The following is an 18793-nucleotide window of genomic DNA, read 5'->3' on the forward strand; positions in this document are numbered from 1 at the left end:
TTATTTGTGCTTCACTGCTTGCAGGTTTTAAACTCTCCATGAAGATCATGTTTTATCTGATGCAATATCTCGATCAGATGCGACACAGATGTTTCTCATCAGCGTTCAGACTCCGGCACTCTGCCAGTTCTCTGTCAGGAACATTCCTTTTCGCGATGATGAACTGTTCATCAGCACATGGTGAGACGTTATCAGCTCCTGCTACTGGTTGATTTATCATACTTCTTGTAATCCAGGTTTAATGAAATTAGGAATTGTCCTAAAAGGAATATCCCATATTCTTATTAATTGAGGTAGAGCAGAGAGGGACTGAAAAGGTAAGCAGAAAAGCCCACTCTGGCTTTTTGACATCATCCTTTCCTCTGCTCAGATCCACACCAAACAGGGAAATGTTTCTGGGTTTCATTTACCCCCACCCCCCGGTAGATTTTTCCCCTCCTTGCTTCAGAGAAAGTGGGAGGAGAGGGCAGCAGTTTGGAAGTTTGTCCCATCCCAGCAGTAGACTCTGCACCACACCTCCTCTGGTTGGAGACCGGGAGGCTGTTTGTGTTCTTCTGTCTCAACCATTTGTCCCTTCACTCAGGACCTCTCTGTGTCTGCATCTCCTATCTTTGTCCTCATCACTGCTCTGCTCAGCCTCCTTCCCAAGGGAAGTGCTGGAAAAAGCCAATGAGAGGATTTTACCAGGAGGATAATGACCAAAAGTCCAGCTTGCAGTCATTTTTCATAGCTCATTATCTTTATTCTTCAAAAATAAATACGGTGGAGTATCTGCTTCAACTCAGGGTAAGTTTTAGTCCTGATGTGGCATTTGTTGCAGAGACGGGTTGCAGTGCATGTTGTAGAAATAGCGCAGAGTTTCAGATCCTAACATGTGAACTCATGATGGCTGTGATAATTGCAGCTCTGTGCAAGGTTTTCGGCTTATACCCCGTAAACATACGACAGCGTGCATTTAGCACTCCGACTGAAACCTATACTTAAGCGGTGAGAGTGCTTCAAGGGCAAGAGGTTAGGAGAAAGAAGGAACGGGTGTGTGTCATCTTTCTATTCAGATCCTAAAAACCTGTTTTCTGTTTTTGATTTTAGCTAAAGATAAATTATGGACGCAAGAATGAACAGCTTGAGGAGAAGCTGCAGACACCTATGATATGAGATTTGTTCCCAGCAGAGATGCACCTTTATGCATGTCTAAACCTGTGAAGCACAATGCATGAGTGGTTTCTTTTAGTGTGGTCTTCTAGTACAATCTTTGGATTTAATGAGGAATCCTTTGGGCAGTGCAGCAGTAAAAGGCTCTAATGATAATTAGTCTGATGGGTAGATGTTTCCACAGCAGCAGAAGAAGCCACTCCCTGGAATGAGCTCTGGAGTGGAATATGTGAGAACGGTGTTTTCCAAAGCCCTGGCCAGGTTTGGTTTAATGACTGAAAGAATGCTTGGAAGGTGTTGGTGGGCTGACTGGTTTTACTGGGCCAGGTGTGACTCATGAATCTCCCACCTCCACTGTTAGACTGCCCCCGGTGGGTGGGAGTTTCGGACTTGATTAAAATGAGTCGTTCTGAGATTCTTTGAGCCGCTGTACTGTTTCTACGATGCACTTCAATAACAGAAGCAAAAGGAAACTTGAAGTTTTTCCCAAATATGGTTTAATGTGTTCATTTGGGGACATTGTCCTTGGCAATGTGAAATCAGGAGGAGGCTTAATAAATAACTGTAAGATATGCAGCATAGATCAGCATTTGTGTGTTTTATGGTGACTCCAGTTTCCAATTTTCCATGTTTTTCTGCTTGATGCAGCACAGATGTCTGGAATGTTGGAGGAGTTTTATGGTCTCGGAGAACTACACATTAGGGAGCAACCATGAGGAAAACACTGGATCACATGTGAACTGATATGCAAACAGGAGAAAAACAGACTAGTGAAAATAGTTTTCTGCCTATGCAGATTATTGTCCTCTCTTAATCCTTCATGAGTGTCAGCTTTGATTGGCTGTTCTGGGCCGAGAGCACATGTGTCAGGTGTCAGACGGACTAACACGGTCCAGATGTGTGCAGCAGCCTCCCTCCCCTCCCTCTTTAAACTTTATTATTGATCCTCCATCATCTGCAGCACACATGTCTTCTCACATCCTTCCAACTGAAGGAGGCGGGGAGGGTTCTGGGTTCAACTCCTCTGGGGTTTTGCGGTTGATTCATACAAGTTAGATTTCCAGGGAGCTGCAGTGAGGAGTTATGTTTGACTCAGTGACTGCTGTTCGGTTATCAGATGAGCCTTGCACATTTGTTGAGAGATGTTTCATGCAAAAGTGACAAGTCATTTCCAAACTGATCTATGCACGTTGGCTTCAGCAGATCTTCTTCAAAGGAGCTTAACATAGTGAGAACATCCTGATGCAGCCCTTGTGTCTTTCTAGTTTCCCTCCAAGCAGCCAAACTCTTATATAATGTTGTAAAGTGGTCTTGATCACATGTTCTTCAGATGCTCTGAAGGTCTTAGGCTGTTTTTTCCCTCAGCTTTGGTCCAGCAGCTTCTTAATTTTTGAGAATTCGTTTTTATTTGAGTCTTAAAAACATTTTATTGGAGCTAAAACTTGGCTTTCAAAAAAAAAAAAAAAAAAAGTTGCACAAATTGTTTCTTTGTGACAGACTGCTGGTGAAACAAAGAGAGCTGATTGGTTTTCATTCACTCAACACTATTTTGTTAATTGAATTATACTTGAATGACTCATAGGTCAGAGTTCAAAGATTCACTTAAGAAAAAGCCCTGAAACTGTTCAGGTACTGGACTGACGATGAGTGGAAAAGCAGCTTTAAAGACCTTCAGAACTGTTGATCTGGACCAGTTTAAAGGACAACCTGATCGGCTGCTTGGAGGGGAGATCTGATGAGCGCCACTCCTCGGAGCCAAATTCAATTCATGCTCATTTCTCTCAGACCAGGTTAAAAAAATGTTTCAGGTACTGAAACTGAGTGATAATGTCCACAGAAAAATGATGATAGAAAGCCTGAAGAACTACTGATCAGGACCAGCTTAAAAGATCCGTATCAATAAAACTGAAGATGAAATGAAACGCTGGTTAGCTGCACTTATGTCACATGGAAGCATTTGGAAAAATGCCATCTTTAAATTAAAAACGTTTATTTATTTGGGAAAAAATGAGTTTTTGATCAAATCATCCATTGAAAGTCATTTTAATTTGTACTTTTAAGTTGAGCTGAGTTTTTAGGAACTACTCTTTAGTGAACCTGACTTCCTGTTTCCCTGAGGTCTAAATATGACGTGACGCAGAATCCCATTTTTCCCTGCTGCTTTTCAAAATGGGAAAGACAAGAGCACATGAAGTTCAAATAAGGCTGAAATGTATTGACCTTCATAGATTAAGAGAAGGCAACAAGAAAACAGCTTCTGGCAAAAAAAAAGTCAGAGCAACGAATCACAGCTGGAAATGAGACGACCAATCCTGGATGAGGAGACGTTTATCCTCTAAACAGTGAGGAGGAAGGTCAGGAAGGTAAAAACATCTCCAAAGCTCACTGTTAGAGAACTGCGTCAGTTTTGGGTCAGCCAGTCTTTGCATTAATCCAGGTCAAAATGAAAGATCCATGTCGAATATCCGGCCCAAAATCAGCCTAAACAAACATCTAAAGTCAGGATTGGTGAACCCATTTCATTAACCACAGAAGAACCACACTCAGAAGGTGTTTAGATAAAGAAAATAAATGATATTTTCTATATTTTTAATTAAAGTTTGTATGAGGAGTCTCTGTATACTATGCAACATTTCTTGACCAGTAATAGAAACATTTAATCAGAACCTAAAGCATAAAAACTAAATTCACCAAGCAAAGAGCTCAGAAACCATATTCAGACCTTTCCTGGTCTCAGAAACAATGTTAACATTTAGTTGAACATTTTCCGGTTTGGTTTCTCTGGGATGGTGGACGGAAAGCTTCTTCCTGCTGTGGTTTATAGAGAACAAGAACAAACTGATTCTGTGTGTTTTATGATTTTACCGGCTTCGTTAGTTAGTCAGTCCATCAGGCGTCATGAGGTTGCAGTCGTGGTGAGTTTTGACTGAGCTTCCTGGATGAAGTATGTCTGTCTGTGCAGGAGCTGATGGGGGAGAGTCCATCTTGCCTTAGAAGGTCCGTGGATGCAGTAGCTGTTAGTGTCTGTCCCTGAAGCTGTTGGATGTGTGCCTGCATCACTAGTGTTGGTGTGTTCATGTGTGTGTTGTCTCTGCTGTAAACATGTCTCAGAATGCTTACAGGCATCTGTTTAACACTGAGAAAAACATCCTGCTGCAGAACATCAGTGTTGCTAGTGGTGGTCCACAAGAACTGGATCTGCTCAGGCAACACAGGTTAAAACTCAGTTCATTTATTCATTTGGACACATTTAGTTGAACATGTTTATTCATTGACCTCTGAGGTTTCTTTGGCCATGCGTTCTTCTACGATGGTCAGAGAGAAGACTTGGAGGTGACAGAAGCAGCCTCTTTGCTCCTCTGCTCCTTTCTGCTGGGTGTGCAAACACGTACAGCGTCTCACTCCCTGCCAAGAGCAGGCTCCCGCAGGTTTCCAACAGAACTGGGTGTGCAGACATAACTTGGTGTAATCCTTTGTATGTAATAATTTATTTTTAATCACATAAAAAACGTCCTTCCAATATGGATTATTTTATGTATCAGTCTTAATGCATTTCAGCTGCATACTTTTAGGTACCTAGCTTTATTAACATGTCCATGTTGTCCTCATGTAAATCCTTGTGTCCCCTGGACAGAGGGCTTCCTCTCTCCAGCCCTGAAAAGGATTTAGTAGATATGAAAAGTGAATGGATATTCCAGAAGAGGCTGAGAAATAATCTCTTCTCTGGTTACGAGTTCTATTACTAAAGTAAATCAGCACAAAAAGCATTAAAGACAGGAGACAGTTTACATTTGTGTCAAATACATTTAAGTTGAAACAAACTTAAAGCAGCTGTAGAGAATAAAGGTGAATGCTCTGTTTTGCTCAGGTTTTAATTCGATACGACAAACATGGCACTCATGCGTTACAGATCTGGTTTTCTGGTTTTGGGTTCACAGGTGCCCTCCTAGTTTCACCTGAAGATGAGGAGGCATCGGTTGTTACCCCTGTGTGCCCTCCTGGGGGTCCTCTTTGCAGGACTCCCCCTTAAACTCGATGCTCAGGAAGGTAAGTTGAACCTTCTCTGTTTATTTTTTCTACATTTTCACCAAGCAAACCTATTTTCCCACTTCAACTTTACCTAAAAACAGAATGCAATGATTTGCTAACATGCATTTCAACATTTTATTACATGCTTATTTTGAATCTGAAACCTTTCTAGTGGCTGAAAAGCAAGGATAATTAAACTAACTAAAACAAACAAAACCAGATTTGTGTGAAATTATTGCATCAATTTTGGAGCAATTCTGCCAAACCAATTAAAGTCAATAAAAACACAATACTTTGTCCACAAACAAAAAAAATTCTAGTCCTGAGTTTATGTTAATGGTAGAAAACTGGAAAATGGTCCAAAACTATTTTGGAAGAGATCTCAACCTCAAGCTGTGGTCTGTTTCCATTTCCATTTAGGGTTTAGAACTTTGGCAAATCATTTCACTTTGTTTTTAGTAAGATTTTTAATTTCCTGACTTGGTTGTAAAGCTGGTTGTAAAATGTACAAATATGATCCATGCACCAAGTGTCTTTTCACTGGTATTCTGTCCTCTGACACTCTTCTCTGAAGACTGTGCACAAGGCTCAGCAGCTGATGTGTACTTTCTAGTGGATTCATCCTGGAGTATGGGGCAGGAGAACTTTGAACATGTCAGGACTTTTCTGTACACCTTGATAAAATCTCTGCACCAAGTTGGAGGAGGGAGGTTTAAGTTTGCCCTCACGCAGTACAATAGCAGGCCCCAAACTGAGTTCCACCTCAACACCTACCCAACAATGCAGGACGTCCTGGGACACATCAAGGCCATGTCTTACCGTGGCGGGGGCACCCGGACCGGCCTGGGTCTGGAATTCCTGATCCGCACACATTTGACCTCTGCTTCGGGAAGCCGTGCAGCCGAAGGGGTGGCCCAGGTGGTGGTGGTCCTGACAGACGGGCGATCGCAGGATGATGTTGGAGAGCCGGCCAAGGTGCTCCAGATGGCAGGCGTGCAGATGTTTGTGGTTGGAGTTCAGGATGCGGTGGACTGGGAACTCAGGGAGATGGCTAGCCAGCCACAAGAAACTCATGTGTTCAATGTAGACTCTTTTCTGAAGTTGCGGGATATAATTCAAGATTTAGTAGTGAGTATTTGCGGTGCAGTGACCCGTGTGGGGGGCACTCCTCTGGTCAATGAGGCCCCAGTGGCTGGACAAGGGACAGGTAAAGAAATGGTCCCACCTCACCTACCATACTAACCTGCCCACATGTGCAGGAAGGCACTGCTGCATACGAGATCAGGGGTCTAAATATTAACAACACCAAGTTTTTTATTTGGTCTTGGCACCATAACCTTTGCACCTGCAAAATTAACCTACCTTTTTGGCAGCGATGCATATTGCAACTCAGACTTTCCTGGAGCTAACAGGTTACTTTCTGCAACTAACAGTTAGTTTTATAGAACTTACAGAATGCGTTTGGGAAATTTTGGGACCAAGCCGTGCACTGAAGTTACTTTTAACCTCCTTCTCCCAGAACGTATATGCGACTCTCCAGGAAGTTACAGGGTACTTTACTGGAACTTACATTTTGCTGAAACTTAAAGGATGCCTTTATGGACCATGGGTAATTATGAGGTGACTTGTAACCTGTTACTTTCCGGAACCTTTATTGAACTATGACTTACAAATTATCTTCCAGAACTCACAGGTTACCTTCTGAGGCTTACTTGGTACTTCCACAACCTAGAAACTGGGACATACAGACTACTTTCCCAGAATATACAGGGTACTTTTAAAGACTAGGTGGTATTAATGGGTTTCTTGTAACTTAATACTTTTGTAACATACATTTTACTCTCCTGGAAGTTAGTGGTTACTTTTTAGAATTTAGTTGCTACTTTTCCATAACTTAAGAATTACGTTCCAAGATTTAAAGATAATTTTTTCATGTTAAAAGTTGCTTTCTGAGACTTAAACAGTGTTTTTAGGGCCTGTGCTCACCATTTATGTGAAAGGAAAGTAGTCTGTACGTTTTAGGAAGCAACTATTACACTGTTATAAAATGTGGTTGTATTATGTAATGCGACCAGCCTTTTTCTTACACTTTGCTATTTAGCTCTAATACTTTAAAAATCCCTACAGGAACATGTATGTATAAAATCTTTCAAATTGAATGAATTGTGATTTATCATCACTGGGTTGAAGAAAGTATTGAGCTAGACAAGATTGTTTGCCAGAACAACACGTTATGAGAAAGGCTGTGAAGTTTTTCTGAAATCTAGTTAAATGTTATTCAGCAAGAAATTACGAGGTGTCCTTGAGAAATGATTTTAATTAAAACGAGAAGAGAAGCAACCAGATGACTAATCCCTGTGGTGTGCCAGAAGCAAGTTGACCTTTTATTGACGACGTTTTAGTTTGAAGAGATCTTAAAGAGAAAAATGATGACAAATGCCTCAGATTAACACATTTTAATCCAACAAACCTTTGGAAGGAAGCCTGATTTCCTGGATGCTATTTGTCTTGAAAACATCACCACCCAATATCAGTCATCGAGCTTTTAACCATGGCTAACCATGCACCACTGCTTACGTGTCCTGCACATGTTTGTCTGTCTTTATCAGTCACAATGTCTATGTGAAACATGTTCAATACTCTGTATTTGAAACAGTTATGAACCTGTTGGGAATCATCCCTAACCTGATGTAGTACTGGAAGATGGCCAGTTGATGGGGCCATCATCTGGGCCATTATGATTTGATGTAAAAAGTCCAAATATGCGTTATCACTGGAAAGAAATGGGATTATAAATGAAACATCACCTAAACTGATAAATAATTTATGAAATTAGATTTAATGAGTTTTCAGGTGCTGTAATCATACAGGTTCCAAGGATGGTCCACTGGTTCATGACTGGTCCCTTCACCTTAGGTCTGTAACAAGAGTCTGCATGGGATGGCTGAACTCAATGGAGCTGACCTGAGAGACACATTATACACATTTCAGGAGTTTTACTAGAACCTAAATGTTTCTGTAGCATTTTACTGGGGATGTTTATCCTGTTGACTATAATCATAATAATCACAAACTTTAGTTTTAAATGATTTCACACACTTTCAATAATTCAGTTTTATCTCTAATATATTTTTATCTCCACATTTTTTACATCAAAATATGAATATGGCTGCATTTCTTTGAGTCCCTCACACCCCACACTTAAAGGGGAATCACCATGGCAACCAGTGACAGAACGTTTTTAACAGATTTTTTTTTCCTCATAGAACCTGTAGAACCTCAGCAGTCGGGTCACCAACAGTTAGAGTTGAGAACTTACTGGGAGGTTCCAGAACTGAAACACCTAAAGAGCAAACATGAAAAAGTTTCAGGTTGGATTTCAAGAATAAGGCATCGTTTTTACATTTACTTGTAAGTTCTAATAATAATATTTAGAAGGGGAAGGGACTCAAAGTTTCTCCTGCATTTTTGGAGTGTTTTATAACACATTACACGTGAGGGACTTTTTTGTTCTTGGTTTTTTATTGCATCTGTAAGATTAATAGAAACAAATCTGAAAAAAGTTTGTTTTAGTTCTTTTAGAGGTGTGTTGGTAACTTAGAGAGACGTAAAGATACCAACACACTAATATCATTAATATGTCTCACTAGGACTGATAAAATGAAAGACTTTGGGAATCCTCCTTGGTTCAGCCTACATGCAGTATAATGTGTTTTGTAATGTTGATTCATTCACTCTGACTGTTACTCCACACAAGCAATGATTTGCTAACTTGAGTTCCTTGATTGATGTCTTTTCCACTGTCTCACTAAATTATTTGCTTTCACTATTTCCATTTTGTTCTGTTTTTCTCTTTCTCTCCTTAAAGCACCAGATTCAGCTGACCTAATATTCTTAATTGATGGATCACAGAACGTTGGAGCAGCTAACTTCCCCTATGTGCGTGATTGGGTTACGAGAGTCATTGAGCGACTCTCTGTGGGCAGGGATGAAATTAGGGTGGCCTTGGTCCAGTATGACAACGACCCAGAAATAAAATTCTTTCTGAATAGCTATTATGAGAAATCTTCAGTCCTGGAAGCGGTGAAGGGCCTGACCTACTCAGGTGGTGATGAATCGAACCTGGGGGCTGCCCTGGAGGAAGTGGCTGAGAGTCTGTTGAGAGAGTCGGTCGGAGGCAGGGCAGAAGAGGGCGCACCCCAGGTTTTGGTGATCATCAGTGCAACAGTATCCAGTGATGACACTGGTGCGGGTCACCGGGCCCTCATGAGGGCTGGTGTGGCCACCTTAGGGGTGCCGATTGGTGACGATGCTGCTGCAGATCTGGAAGAGGTGGCCACAGATAAAAGTTTTGTCCTGAAAGCTGACAGTTTCAGAACATTGACAACCACTGATGATCCGCTCATTGGCTACATTACCGGCTTGGCAATGCGCTCCATTATATTTGAGAATGAGTTCGCTGAAGGTATGTAACTTCTTAAAGTGTTGGTGGGGTTCTGAGGTTGGGAACGGGTAATTAAAGAACCCTGGAGGTTTGATAAAATGTGTGTCAGATACAGGTAGGTTATCCTGGAGCAAAGATCAATGATAACAGGATTTCAGAGGTTCTGGGTACAGAACCAATTAAAACTAATCCTGCCTAAAGCTGCTGTTTCACATATCTATTCATGACTGCAGTTTCATTTTGATCATTTCTTTTAAGGTAACAACAATAATTTCTCTTTGAATACAACATTAATATTATGTTACCCATGAACATTTTAATTGATGCATCAACTGCTTTCAAACCAACCTGGTACAAACAAAGAAACCGTTGACAAAATGCGTCCACTTCCTGTTTTCTCACTGCAGACAGGTCGGCTGAGGGCCTATAATGATGGTCTCCCGTCTTGATATTGAGATAAATGGCATCTTTCTTTTTTTTGCGGTTTCGTTCAGGATTTTAGATGCTAATATTAGGAACTGTCATTTTATGTGACCAGCTATTTGCAGATGTTTGAGTTCCCTTCTCTTTTCTCTTGAAGAAAATACCGATTCAATAGAGTGCAGTCTGAATGCAGCATGTCTCTAAATCAGTTAAACGTTGAGCAGTGAGGAGGAGGACTGATATGGAGCCGTGATTGTAATCATAGGGTTTATAACAGGGAGTTTAGAGTCCCAGCGAGAGCTAGAAAATAAAAATCAACTTCAGAGGCTTGGTGTGATCGGCTGACAGAGATCAGAGATCAATGCAACATCCACAGATGTTTTGGATTTAGTGTGCATGAATCCCTCCATCCATCCTCCATACCCTCTTGTCTTTGCAGGGTCGTGGGGGGCCTGGTGTCTATCTCCTGGGTTCACTGGGTGAGAGGCGGGGTCTCCAGTCCATTACAGGACAAACAACCATGCACACACATTTAAACCTGAAGGCAATTTAGAGAGACCAGTTAACCTAACAGTCATATTTTGGACTGTGGGAGGAAGTCAGATTACCTAGAGAGAACTCTTGCATGCACAGGGAGAAGATGCAGATTCAGTGATGACAGCACGCCGCTCCCTGCCCTCAACTCACTGTACGACTGTTGTGTGGACAAATTACTGTACTGCCACAGAAAAGCAGAACCATCTCCAACAGCTTTAACAGTAAAAAAAACAATGGTCTGAAAGCCATGTCAAATATTTGTTTCATGTAATAAAGCCTCTTGGCAATAAATCTTATATCTCTGGAAGGCATGTTTGTTTCCTTTAAATGATACCACATCTGGAAGAAAATGCATTAGTGGCTTCAGCTGAGAATGAGGGTTAAACACATTAAAACTTCCCAACTCTTCCCTGAAAAGGTTTATTTTGCTATTCCTCTGTTGGGTGTCACTCTTTAAATCTAATGATTGAAGTTTGAAGAAACAAGACATGTTAGAAATTTGTTTTTCATTTAATGTAATGGGATGTGGCAAGGGTTTTGTGATCACAAACCACACAATCAGCTTTGCAGCTCAACCTACAACTGCATTTGCCTTACAAGTGAGGCACTATTTAAGGAGAAATAAACAGACGTTCCAACTATCTACGATTTACTGCCAAGAAGCACTGTTTCAACAGAGAAGTAATCAACCAAACCCAAATATCCTTACATTTTGCCCTAAGTTTAGTTCAGTCTAATAGTTGCCTTTGCAGTGTCACTAATACAACTACTATAATCAATTTTCAGGATAACTAATCAAAAAAGAAAAATATTTTGGGCAAATCTGAATAATTTGACAGTAATTGGCCTAAAGTGTAACATCTCAGGGACCTATTAAAGATTTGAAATAAAATCTCAGACTGGCGGCTGGTCTGTAGAAGGTGTACTCTTTTAATCAGCCAGCAGGTATAAAACACCAGGGTTGTATAGGTTCTGAAAATAGCCGACATAGCACATTAGTGCTAAATGAGAATGCAGTCATCCTGACTCTTCTGTCCTGAAGAACCAGAGGATGGTCACTGAATCCAAAATTAAATGACAAAGGAATGCGAGGTAAAAAGCACCCAAAATAAGAAGAAAACAATAATACACGTGCACATTACAGCTTTAATCCAACGTTTCACCATTTGAGCACACCAAGACTCAGTTACTTTTTTATTCATAATGACAAAGTGAAAGTCAGCCAACACCTTTCAAAATAAAAAACTGAAACACAAATAAACAAATCTCACTTTACAGCCTTATTCAACTTCAAGTTACTTCTACAGTTATAGAAATTTATTTTTTATCAACTCATTATAGGACTTTAAAGTAAATGTATGTTAAGATAAACATTACTTTGAATCATTTCTGTTTTCAGTTGTAACAGTTGGAAGACGAGACATAATTTTCCTGATAGACAGCACAATGGGAACAGCGGTCATCAACAATGTGCGTGAATTCATCAGACGGTTCGTCAGCACCAGGGAAATCGGTCCAGATGCAGTCCAAGTGGGTATTGCCCAGTTTACCACTGATCCAAGACTGGTGATGGACCTCAACGGCCACGGAACCAAGGAGTCCTTGATCGCTGGTTTGACTGCTCTCAGACCGAGACAGGGACAGAACATCAACATCGGAGCTGCCTTAAACTTTGTGCAGCAGAGCATGTTGAAAGCTGACAAAGGCAGCCGTCTCAGCCAGGGCGTTTCCCAGCTTGTGATGCTTATTGTCAGTAAAAAGTCCAGTGACAGCGTGGAGGGACCGGCTCAGGCCCTGCAGCGAATGGGCGTACTGACTCTGGCTGCAGGCTCCAGGGCGGCTGCTGATGAAGAGCTGAAGAAGATCGCCTTTTCTGACAGAGTGGTGTTCATGGCAAAGGACTTCAGGCAACTGTTTCGCAACGGCAGGGAAATAACTGATGCCCTCTCCACTCTGTCTGGGACAATGGTGATTGAAACACCCACGGACCCAGGTAACTCCTCGTCCTGATCAATACTTTAACGATCTTTCTGAGCTTTGATCACTACATACAAACTGTTACTTTTAAGCCAATAAAAAGGAAACAACACAAATGTAGGTGATCTGAAACCTGATAGAAATTCTACGGTTGTTTTCCAGTTTTAACACATCTATGTGGCTCTTTTCCTTTGAGTGTTGAAGGTACCAAACATAGATGCATTTCAATGCAGTTCAATTGTTTTATTCATACCACATCAAATTCATACAATAATTTGGCTTATGATTCTCACTTGGGCCTAAAGGATCCCGAGTTTGTCATGTTCTCTGATTTTGTCCAGAACATGTGATCGTAAATAGTGTCCAAACACAAGACAAAGACATAATAAATACCGACTAAATGATTTTTATCATCAAGTGTGTTTTAGCCAGGTACCTAAAACATGTTGGACACAATTGAGGACCACAACTGTTCACCTCTGACTCATGAGATGTTGCTGTTACCAAAGGTAGATAAATGGCCCTGGACATAACAGTTTTCTTTTTGGTCACCACAGCGCAGATGCAGAGAGTGTTTCGAGACATCGTGTTCCTTGTGGATGGATCGAACTACATCGGTAGCAATAACTTGCCCTTTGTGAGAGACCTCATGATCAACATTGTCAACCAGCTGGACATAAGCCCTGACCGGGTCCAGATTGGCCTCATGCAGTTTGCAGAACAACCAAGAATTGAATTTTACCTGAACACCTACAACAACAAGCAAGATGTCGTGGACAAGATCTCTCAACTCAGGCTGACTGGGGGCTCAGTGCTGAATACAGGAGCTGCTATGAACTACGCTATGAACAACATGTTCCAAACAACAGCTGGGTCACGCAAGCTCCAGAAAGCCGTGCAAGTGTTGATCCTGATCACAGGTGGCCCACCCCAAGATAATGCTAGAAGTGAGGCTGATAGATTGGCTTTGGAAAACATTTTGACATTCACTGTTAGTTCTGGGCAAGCAGACAAAGAGGAAATGCAAAAAATTGCATTTGTTCCAAATTTGGCTTATCATGGAAGAAGCTTTTCAGACCTACCAGCCATGGCCGACGATATCATGCCTAGTCTAATAACCACGGTTGGTGACACAGTCGATGAAACAGGTTAGTGTCCCATTTCCCTTTTTCTAACATTGAAATGTTTTTTACGCATATAAATGTCAGATGTTTTTGCTCACCGTGTAAAATTCATTTTCTTTGCTTGCCTTCAGATGGAGCTGAAAGAGATGTTGCTTTCCTGATTGATGGCACAGACAGTGTTCGGGCAGATTTTCCCTACATCCGGGATTTCATCCTCAAAGTGATTGAACCACTTGACATTGGGATTGACAGAGTACGCGTCACAGTGGTTCAGCACAGTGAGACTCCCACTCCAGTCTTCTACCTCAACACATATCAAACCAAAGAGGAGGTGATAAGAGCTGTGAGAGGGATGGTTTTGGCTGGCGGACGCAGCCTGAACACCGGAGCGGCTCTCAGATACATGAAGGCCACCGCCATGTCTGACAGCCACGGTAGTCGGGCTGCTCAAAACGTCCCTCAGTTTCTGATTGTTTTGGCTGCAGACAGATCCATGGATAGTGTAAAAGAACCTGCTGGTGAACTGAAGACAGACGGAGTTGTACCGTTTGGTGTTGGTGTCAAGAATGCAGACAAGAGGCAGATTGAGGCTATTTCACACAACCCATCCTTCGCTTTTAACGTGAAGGAATTTAGTGAACTTGGCACCATACCACCAAAGGTCAACACCTATGTTACCTTGCCAAAGGACCAGCTTGCAGTCACCCTGCAGCAAGGTAAGACAGACAACTTTCCTTCTTTGTGTGCTGAGGCCTTTGTGTGAAAAATGGCTTTTTCTGATGTTTTGCTGCTCGTTTAGAATAACTGAATTTTATTTGTGTCATAGTGCAAAATGATGCTGTAGAAAGAGATATTGTGTTCCTGCTGGATGGCTCTGATAACACCAGAGACGGATTCACAGACATAAAGCGCTTTGTTAAACTCATAGTGGAACACCTCTATGTTGACAAAGGTCTTGACAGAGTGTCTGTGGTTCAGTTCGCTGATAGCACCAAGGTCAACTTTCATCTAAATTCCCACAAGACAAAGAACGACAACTTGAATGCCATTGATAATTTAGAGCACAAAGGGGGGAGGCGACTTAATGTTGGTGCAGCTCTCCAGTTTGTGAGACACAGGGTCTTCACGTCCTCTATGGGCAGCAGAAGACTAGAAGGAGTGCCTCAGATTTTAATCATTCTAACTAGCAAACCATCTGCAGATAGCGTGAAAGGACCAGCGTTTGCTCTTCAAGAACATGAAATTGTGGCAGTCGGGGTTGGAGTGGGAGATGCTAACCTTGCAGATTTGGAAATGATTGCATTTAAACCTGGCTTCATATACAAGGTCACCGACTTCTCCAAATTAAACTTGATCCAAACACAAGTTCTTGCTGCACTGAACATACACAAAGACAATCAGGAAACCAAGAATGGAATCTCTGATTTAGTAGGTAAGAACACCAAATGTACATGTTTTGTAGCACAACATGAGGGTATTTTATTTCCTTAAAAAACTACTGAGGAGTGAAACTTCTTTTAGACCAAAGACTAATGAAAAATGAAAAACTCATGAATATTTCTGTGGTTTCTGTTCAGTTCATGATTATGCACGTTAGAACACCACAGCACTGTTTTCTTTTATTTTTAATCATTTACGTTGATCTTTCTGTTGCTCTGTTACCTCAAACATATGAAAACACGGTTCCGAGAATAAAGATGAAAATCCTGAACTTTCTACCTTCTCGTGCTTATAAATATGCCTGAACTTACAACAGTTCACAACCACTCTTTCTATCTATGTATCAACCAGTTGACCCAGTCAGCAATAAGAGAGACATAGTGTTTCTCCTTGACGGTTCAGACGACTCCAGAAATGGACTTCCAGCTTTCCGAGAGTTTGTCAGAAGAATGGCAGAAGAACTGGACGTTGGCGAAGGCAGCGTTCGGTTGGCTGTTGTACAGTACAGCGATGATGCTACAGCTTACTTTAACCTGAGAACTCACAAAACCAGGAAGGCAGTCATCTATGCCATCAGAGCTCTTCGACATAAAGGAGGGAAAACTCGAAACACTGGGGCTGCTCTGCAGTTTGTGCAAAACCATGTTTTCTCAGGCTCCTCTGGCAGCAGACACCTGGAGAGAGTTCCTCAGGTTTTGGTTTTACTGACTGGTGGCGCATCTAGTGACGACGTTTCCAGAGCTGCTTTGGACCTAAAACAAATTGCCGTTTTTTCCTTTGCCATTGGAATGAAAACTGCTGACCAGGAGGAACTTGAGAAAATTTCCTCCTCCTCCAGATTTATTTTCTACTTTCCCGTCTTCAGTGAACTTCTGTCCATTCAGCCTGAGGTGGCTGCATTCATCAAGACCGAAATACAATTTCAGCTTCCTTTTGGCGTGGGTAAGAAGTGTCAGAGATTCATAGCTGAGATTTACAGACTCCTTGTTTGTGTGCTTCTACCAGAGATCCTGCAGAGTTTGAATGCTGATGAACCTGCTTCATCTTCTAAGAATTTTGCTATATACGTTTCTCTTGGAAGATGCAACATCTAGGTTGCATCGTCTCTCATTTGGCTCTCATCAGTTCTCTTCTTGAATCTTGGAAAGGATTCCTCTTGCTTTTGTAGCTCTTCCTTGAGCCAATGATAAAGACATCATTGACTGTTTATTATTCTAAAAATATTTATTTCCTTTTCTCCACCTTTAATTTGAGAAAGAGGAATATTCCCCTTAAGTTTCCCAATATTCTTCTCGATCAAGCATCTGCCCAAAGTATTTAACCATTGAATTTGTTTTTTACTGCAAAAGCTTCCTAAAATTTCACTCTTTACTTGTTTGGCTTTGCTAAATGTTTGAGGCACAACAGCTTTGAGTTTCTTTATCTCATGTCTAACTGTAAAACCTGCCTTCTCTTCTAGTTGAACTAGAGGCTCCTCAAAGAGACATTGTATTTCTGTTGGACGGATCAGATGATGCACTGAGTGGCTTCCCAGCAATGAAAACCTTTGTCCAACAAGTAGTAGAAACACTCAGTGTTGGTGAAAACAAGGACCGTGTTTCTGTGGTCCAGTACAGCCAAGATGAACAGACACATTTCAGTCTCAACACTTACATGGATAAACAAGACGTTCTTAATGCAGTCCGACAGCTGAACCATAAAGGGGGCCAACCCCGAAACACTGGTGCAGCTCTCAACCATGTGAGGAGGAACGCTTTTGCAGAGTCCTCAGGGAGTCGGTGTAAGGAGGGTGTCCCTCAGATACTGATCCTATTGACTGGGGGAAGATCTCGAGATGATGTTACAAGAGCTGCTGCTGATCTAAAAAAGGAAAAAATTGTTCCTTTCTGTGTTGGAACGAAAACTGCCGACATATTAGAGCTCCAAACCATTGCACATAACCCTTCCTATGCCTTCTCTGTTCTTACATTTGATGACATTGGAAGCATTCATCAACAGCTTGTGTCATTGGTAAAAAGAGTGCCACGGCAACAACTCAGAGAAAAGGCACTGAGTGTTTTAGGTAAGACTATTTACATTTTTAGGTATCACTCTGATGGCTGGAAAGTTAGTAAAACATATTTGAGATGATAAATGTTACAGCTGCAATCATCCATATAAAAACTGTTGTCCATGGTTGGAATGTGTAAAACGAATGTCTGCAAGGTCTTCTGCTTGTTTTGACAACAGATATTTCAATAAACTCACAAAGAGACAGATGACGTCAAACTTGATGCAGGAGAAATGTACTGTGCAGCAAACTGTTTGCTGCTGTTACGCTTTGATTAGCCATTCTGGGAAGATAAGCAGACATGTTTCTGAGCTAGGTTATGCAGAGGTAGAATGTTTGGAAGACGTTTTACACTGGGATCGATTCAGCAGCTAACTTTACTGCAGAGAGGATAGTGACAACAAAACTTACTGTCTCATGCAATAATGGAACTACAATGTAAATACTATACATTCACAACATATATCTAAAATACACTACTATATGCCCTTCCCATAAAAATGACCAGAAACCTGTATTCCCAAAGACATTTTAACTAAGGAGGGTTCAGGCTTACATAGTTCAGTCAAGAAGCCACCTAGAATTCCTGCCAAACATCTCTCTTTTTCTTCATCCTACCCTTCATTCTGAGGCGTGGCATGAAATAGCAGCGGTTGGAGTTGTTTTAGACATCGCAGATGTTGTCTTGAATAGCTCCTACTCTGAGCTGCTGTTAGCTTGAATCCTTTAAAAACATTTCTCCAATTTCTGGGATTCTCTAAACTGATATAACTCCAATTGTTGTCTACTGCTGGTATGATTAGTGTCGGCATCTTTCAGAAAGTGAAGAACAAAATGCACCTTAGGCCTGGAGTTGGTAATCATGGAAGCAGATATGGTTTATATCTTGATTGTACTCAGTTCTGAAATGATTACAATTTAGACTTATTTTAATTTGTTAGGAGACCACGTGGCATGATCATTTTGAAGTCACTCATTTTGTGTATTGACATTTTGTAGTAATTTAGGCAAAAAATTATTTAACAGTAACTTTCTGACCCACATGCAGAATCAAGCACCAGACACAGAAATGTTTATTTTCAACAGAACTGGGACCTTGATGCAATGAAAGAGAGGAGCTCAGGGACTGGAACAGGGCTGATTCTGCAAGGGGAGAGGAGCAGTTAGGTCAGGGCAATATGAGAGCTGAGCAAACTTGGAGAAGGACAAGAGAGGCAGTGAACCTTACGGTTTGTAGAACTGGTGTGAAGCACAGAGAGAGAAGCAAGGATCCTGGCCAATAATCTGGGGAGCAGGTTTTCGGGTGAGTCTGAGTTCAGAGTCGGTGTTGAAGATACTTGAATGTTTGAGCTCTTTATTTCATGTAAAGGATGGACTGAGCGCTGAGGAGAGGATAGGCAGAGAGACATCCAGGGTAAGAGCTGTTTTAGCAGTATGGCTGGAGAAGATATCCAAAACCAAAAGGTGACATGAAAGAATAGAGAGCACGAGTGAGCAAACAGGGTAAAAATCTTTCTCAGAAGGAACACATACAAAGGTCAACTCAGAGGACTTGACTAAACTAACTATGGTGGACCATCCAGCAAAGATTGCTCTGCAGCTCCTTATAACTCAATC

At 41.5% G+C, this 18793-nt stretch overlaps 1 protein-coding gene across 4 annotated transcripts in view; it reads left to right on the forward strand.

Moving 5' to 3' along the window:
• Window positions 1-532: 532 nt before the first annotated feature.
• The window catches only part of LOC124871346 (collagen alpha-3(VI) chain-like), a 109101-nt gene continuing 90840 nt past the window's right edge, over window positions 533-18793 (forward strand). Inside the window, exons 1-7 of one of the 4 annotated variants that reach the window (XM_047370603.1) lie at window positions 533-786; window positions 5091-5199; window positions 5756-6388; window positions 9050-9646; window positions 11985-12578; window positions 13120-13710; window positions 13818-14402. In XM_047370603.1, the coding sequence (XP_047226559.1) occupies window positions 5115-5199; window positions 5756-6388; window positions 9050-9646; window positions 11985-12578; window positions 13120-13710; window positions 13818-14402 (3085 nt within the window). In that variant the 5' untranslated portion in view covers window positions 533-786; window positions 5091-5114. The remainder of the gene's footprint in view (window positions 787-5090; window positions 5200-5755; window positions 6389-9049; window positions 9647-11984; window positions 12579-13119; window positions 13711-13817; window positions 14403-18793) is intronic. The other 3 variants (XM_047370604.1, XM_047370605.1, XM_047370607.1) reach the window with 3 other exon arrangements.

This window comes from Girardinichthys multiradiatus, chromosome 7 (assembly GCF_021462225.1).
Source record: "Girardinichthys multiradiatus isolate DD_20200921_A chromosome 7, DD_fGirMul_XY1, whole genome shotgun sequence".
Classification (NCBI taxonomy): domain Eukaryota; kingdom Metazoa; phylum Chordata; class Actinopteri; order Cyprinodontiformes; family Goodeidae; genus Girardinichthys; species Girardinichthys multiradiatus.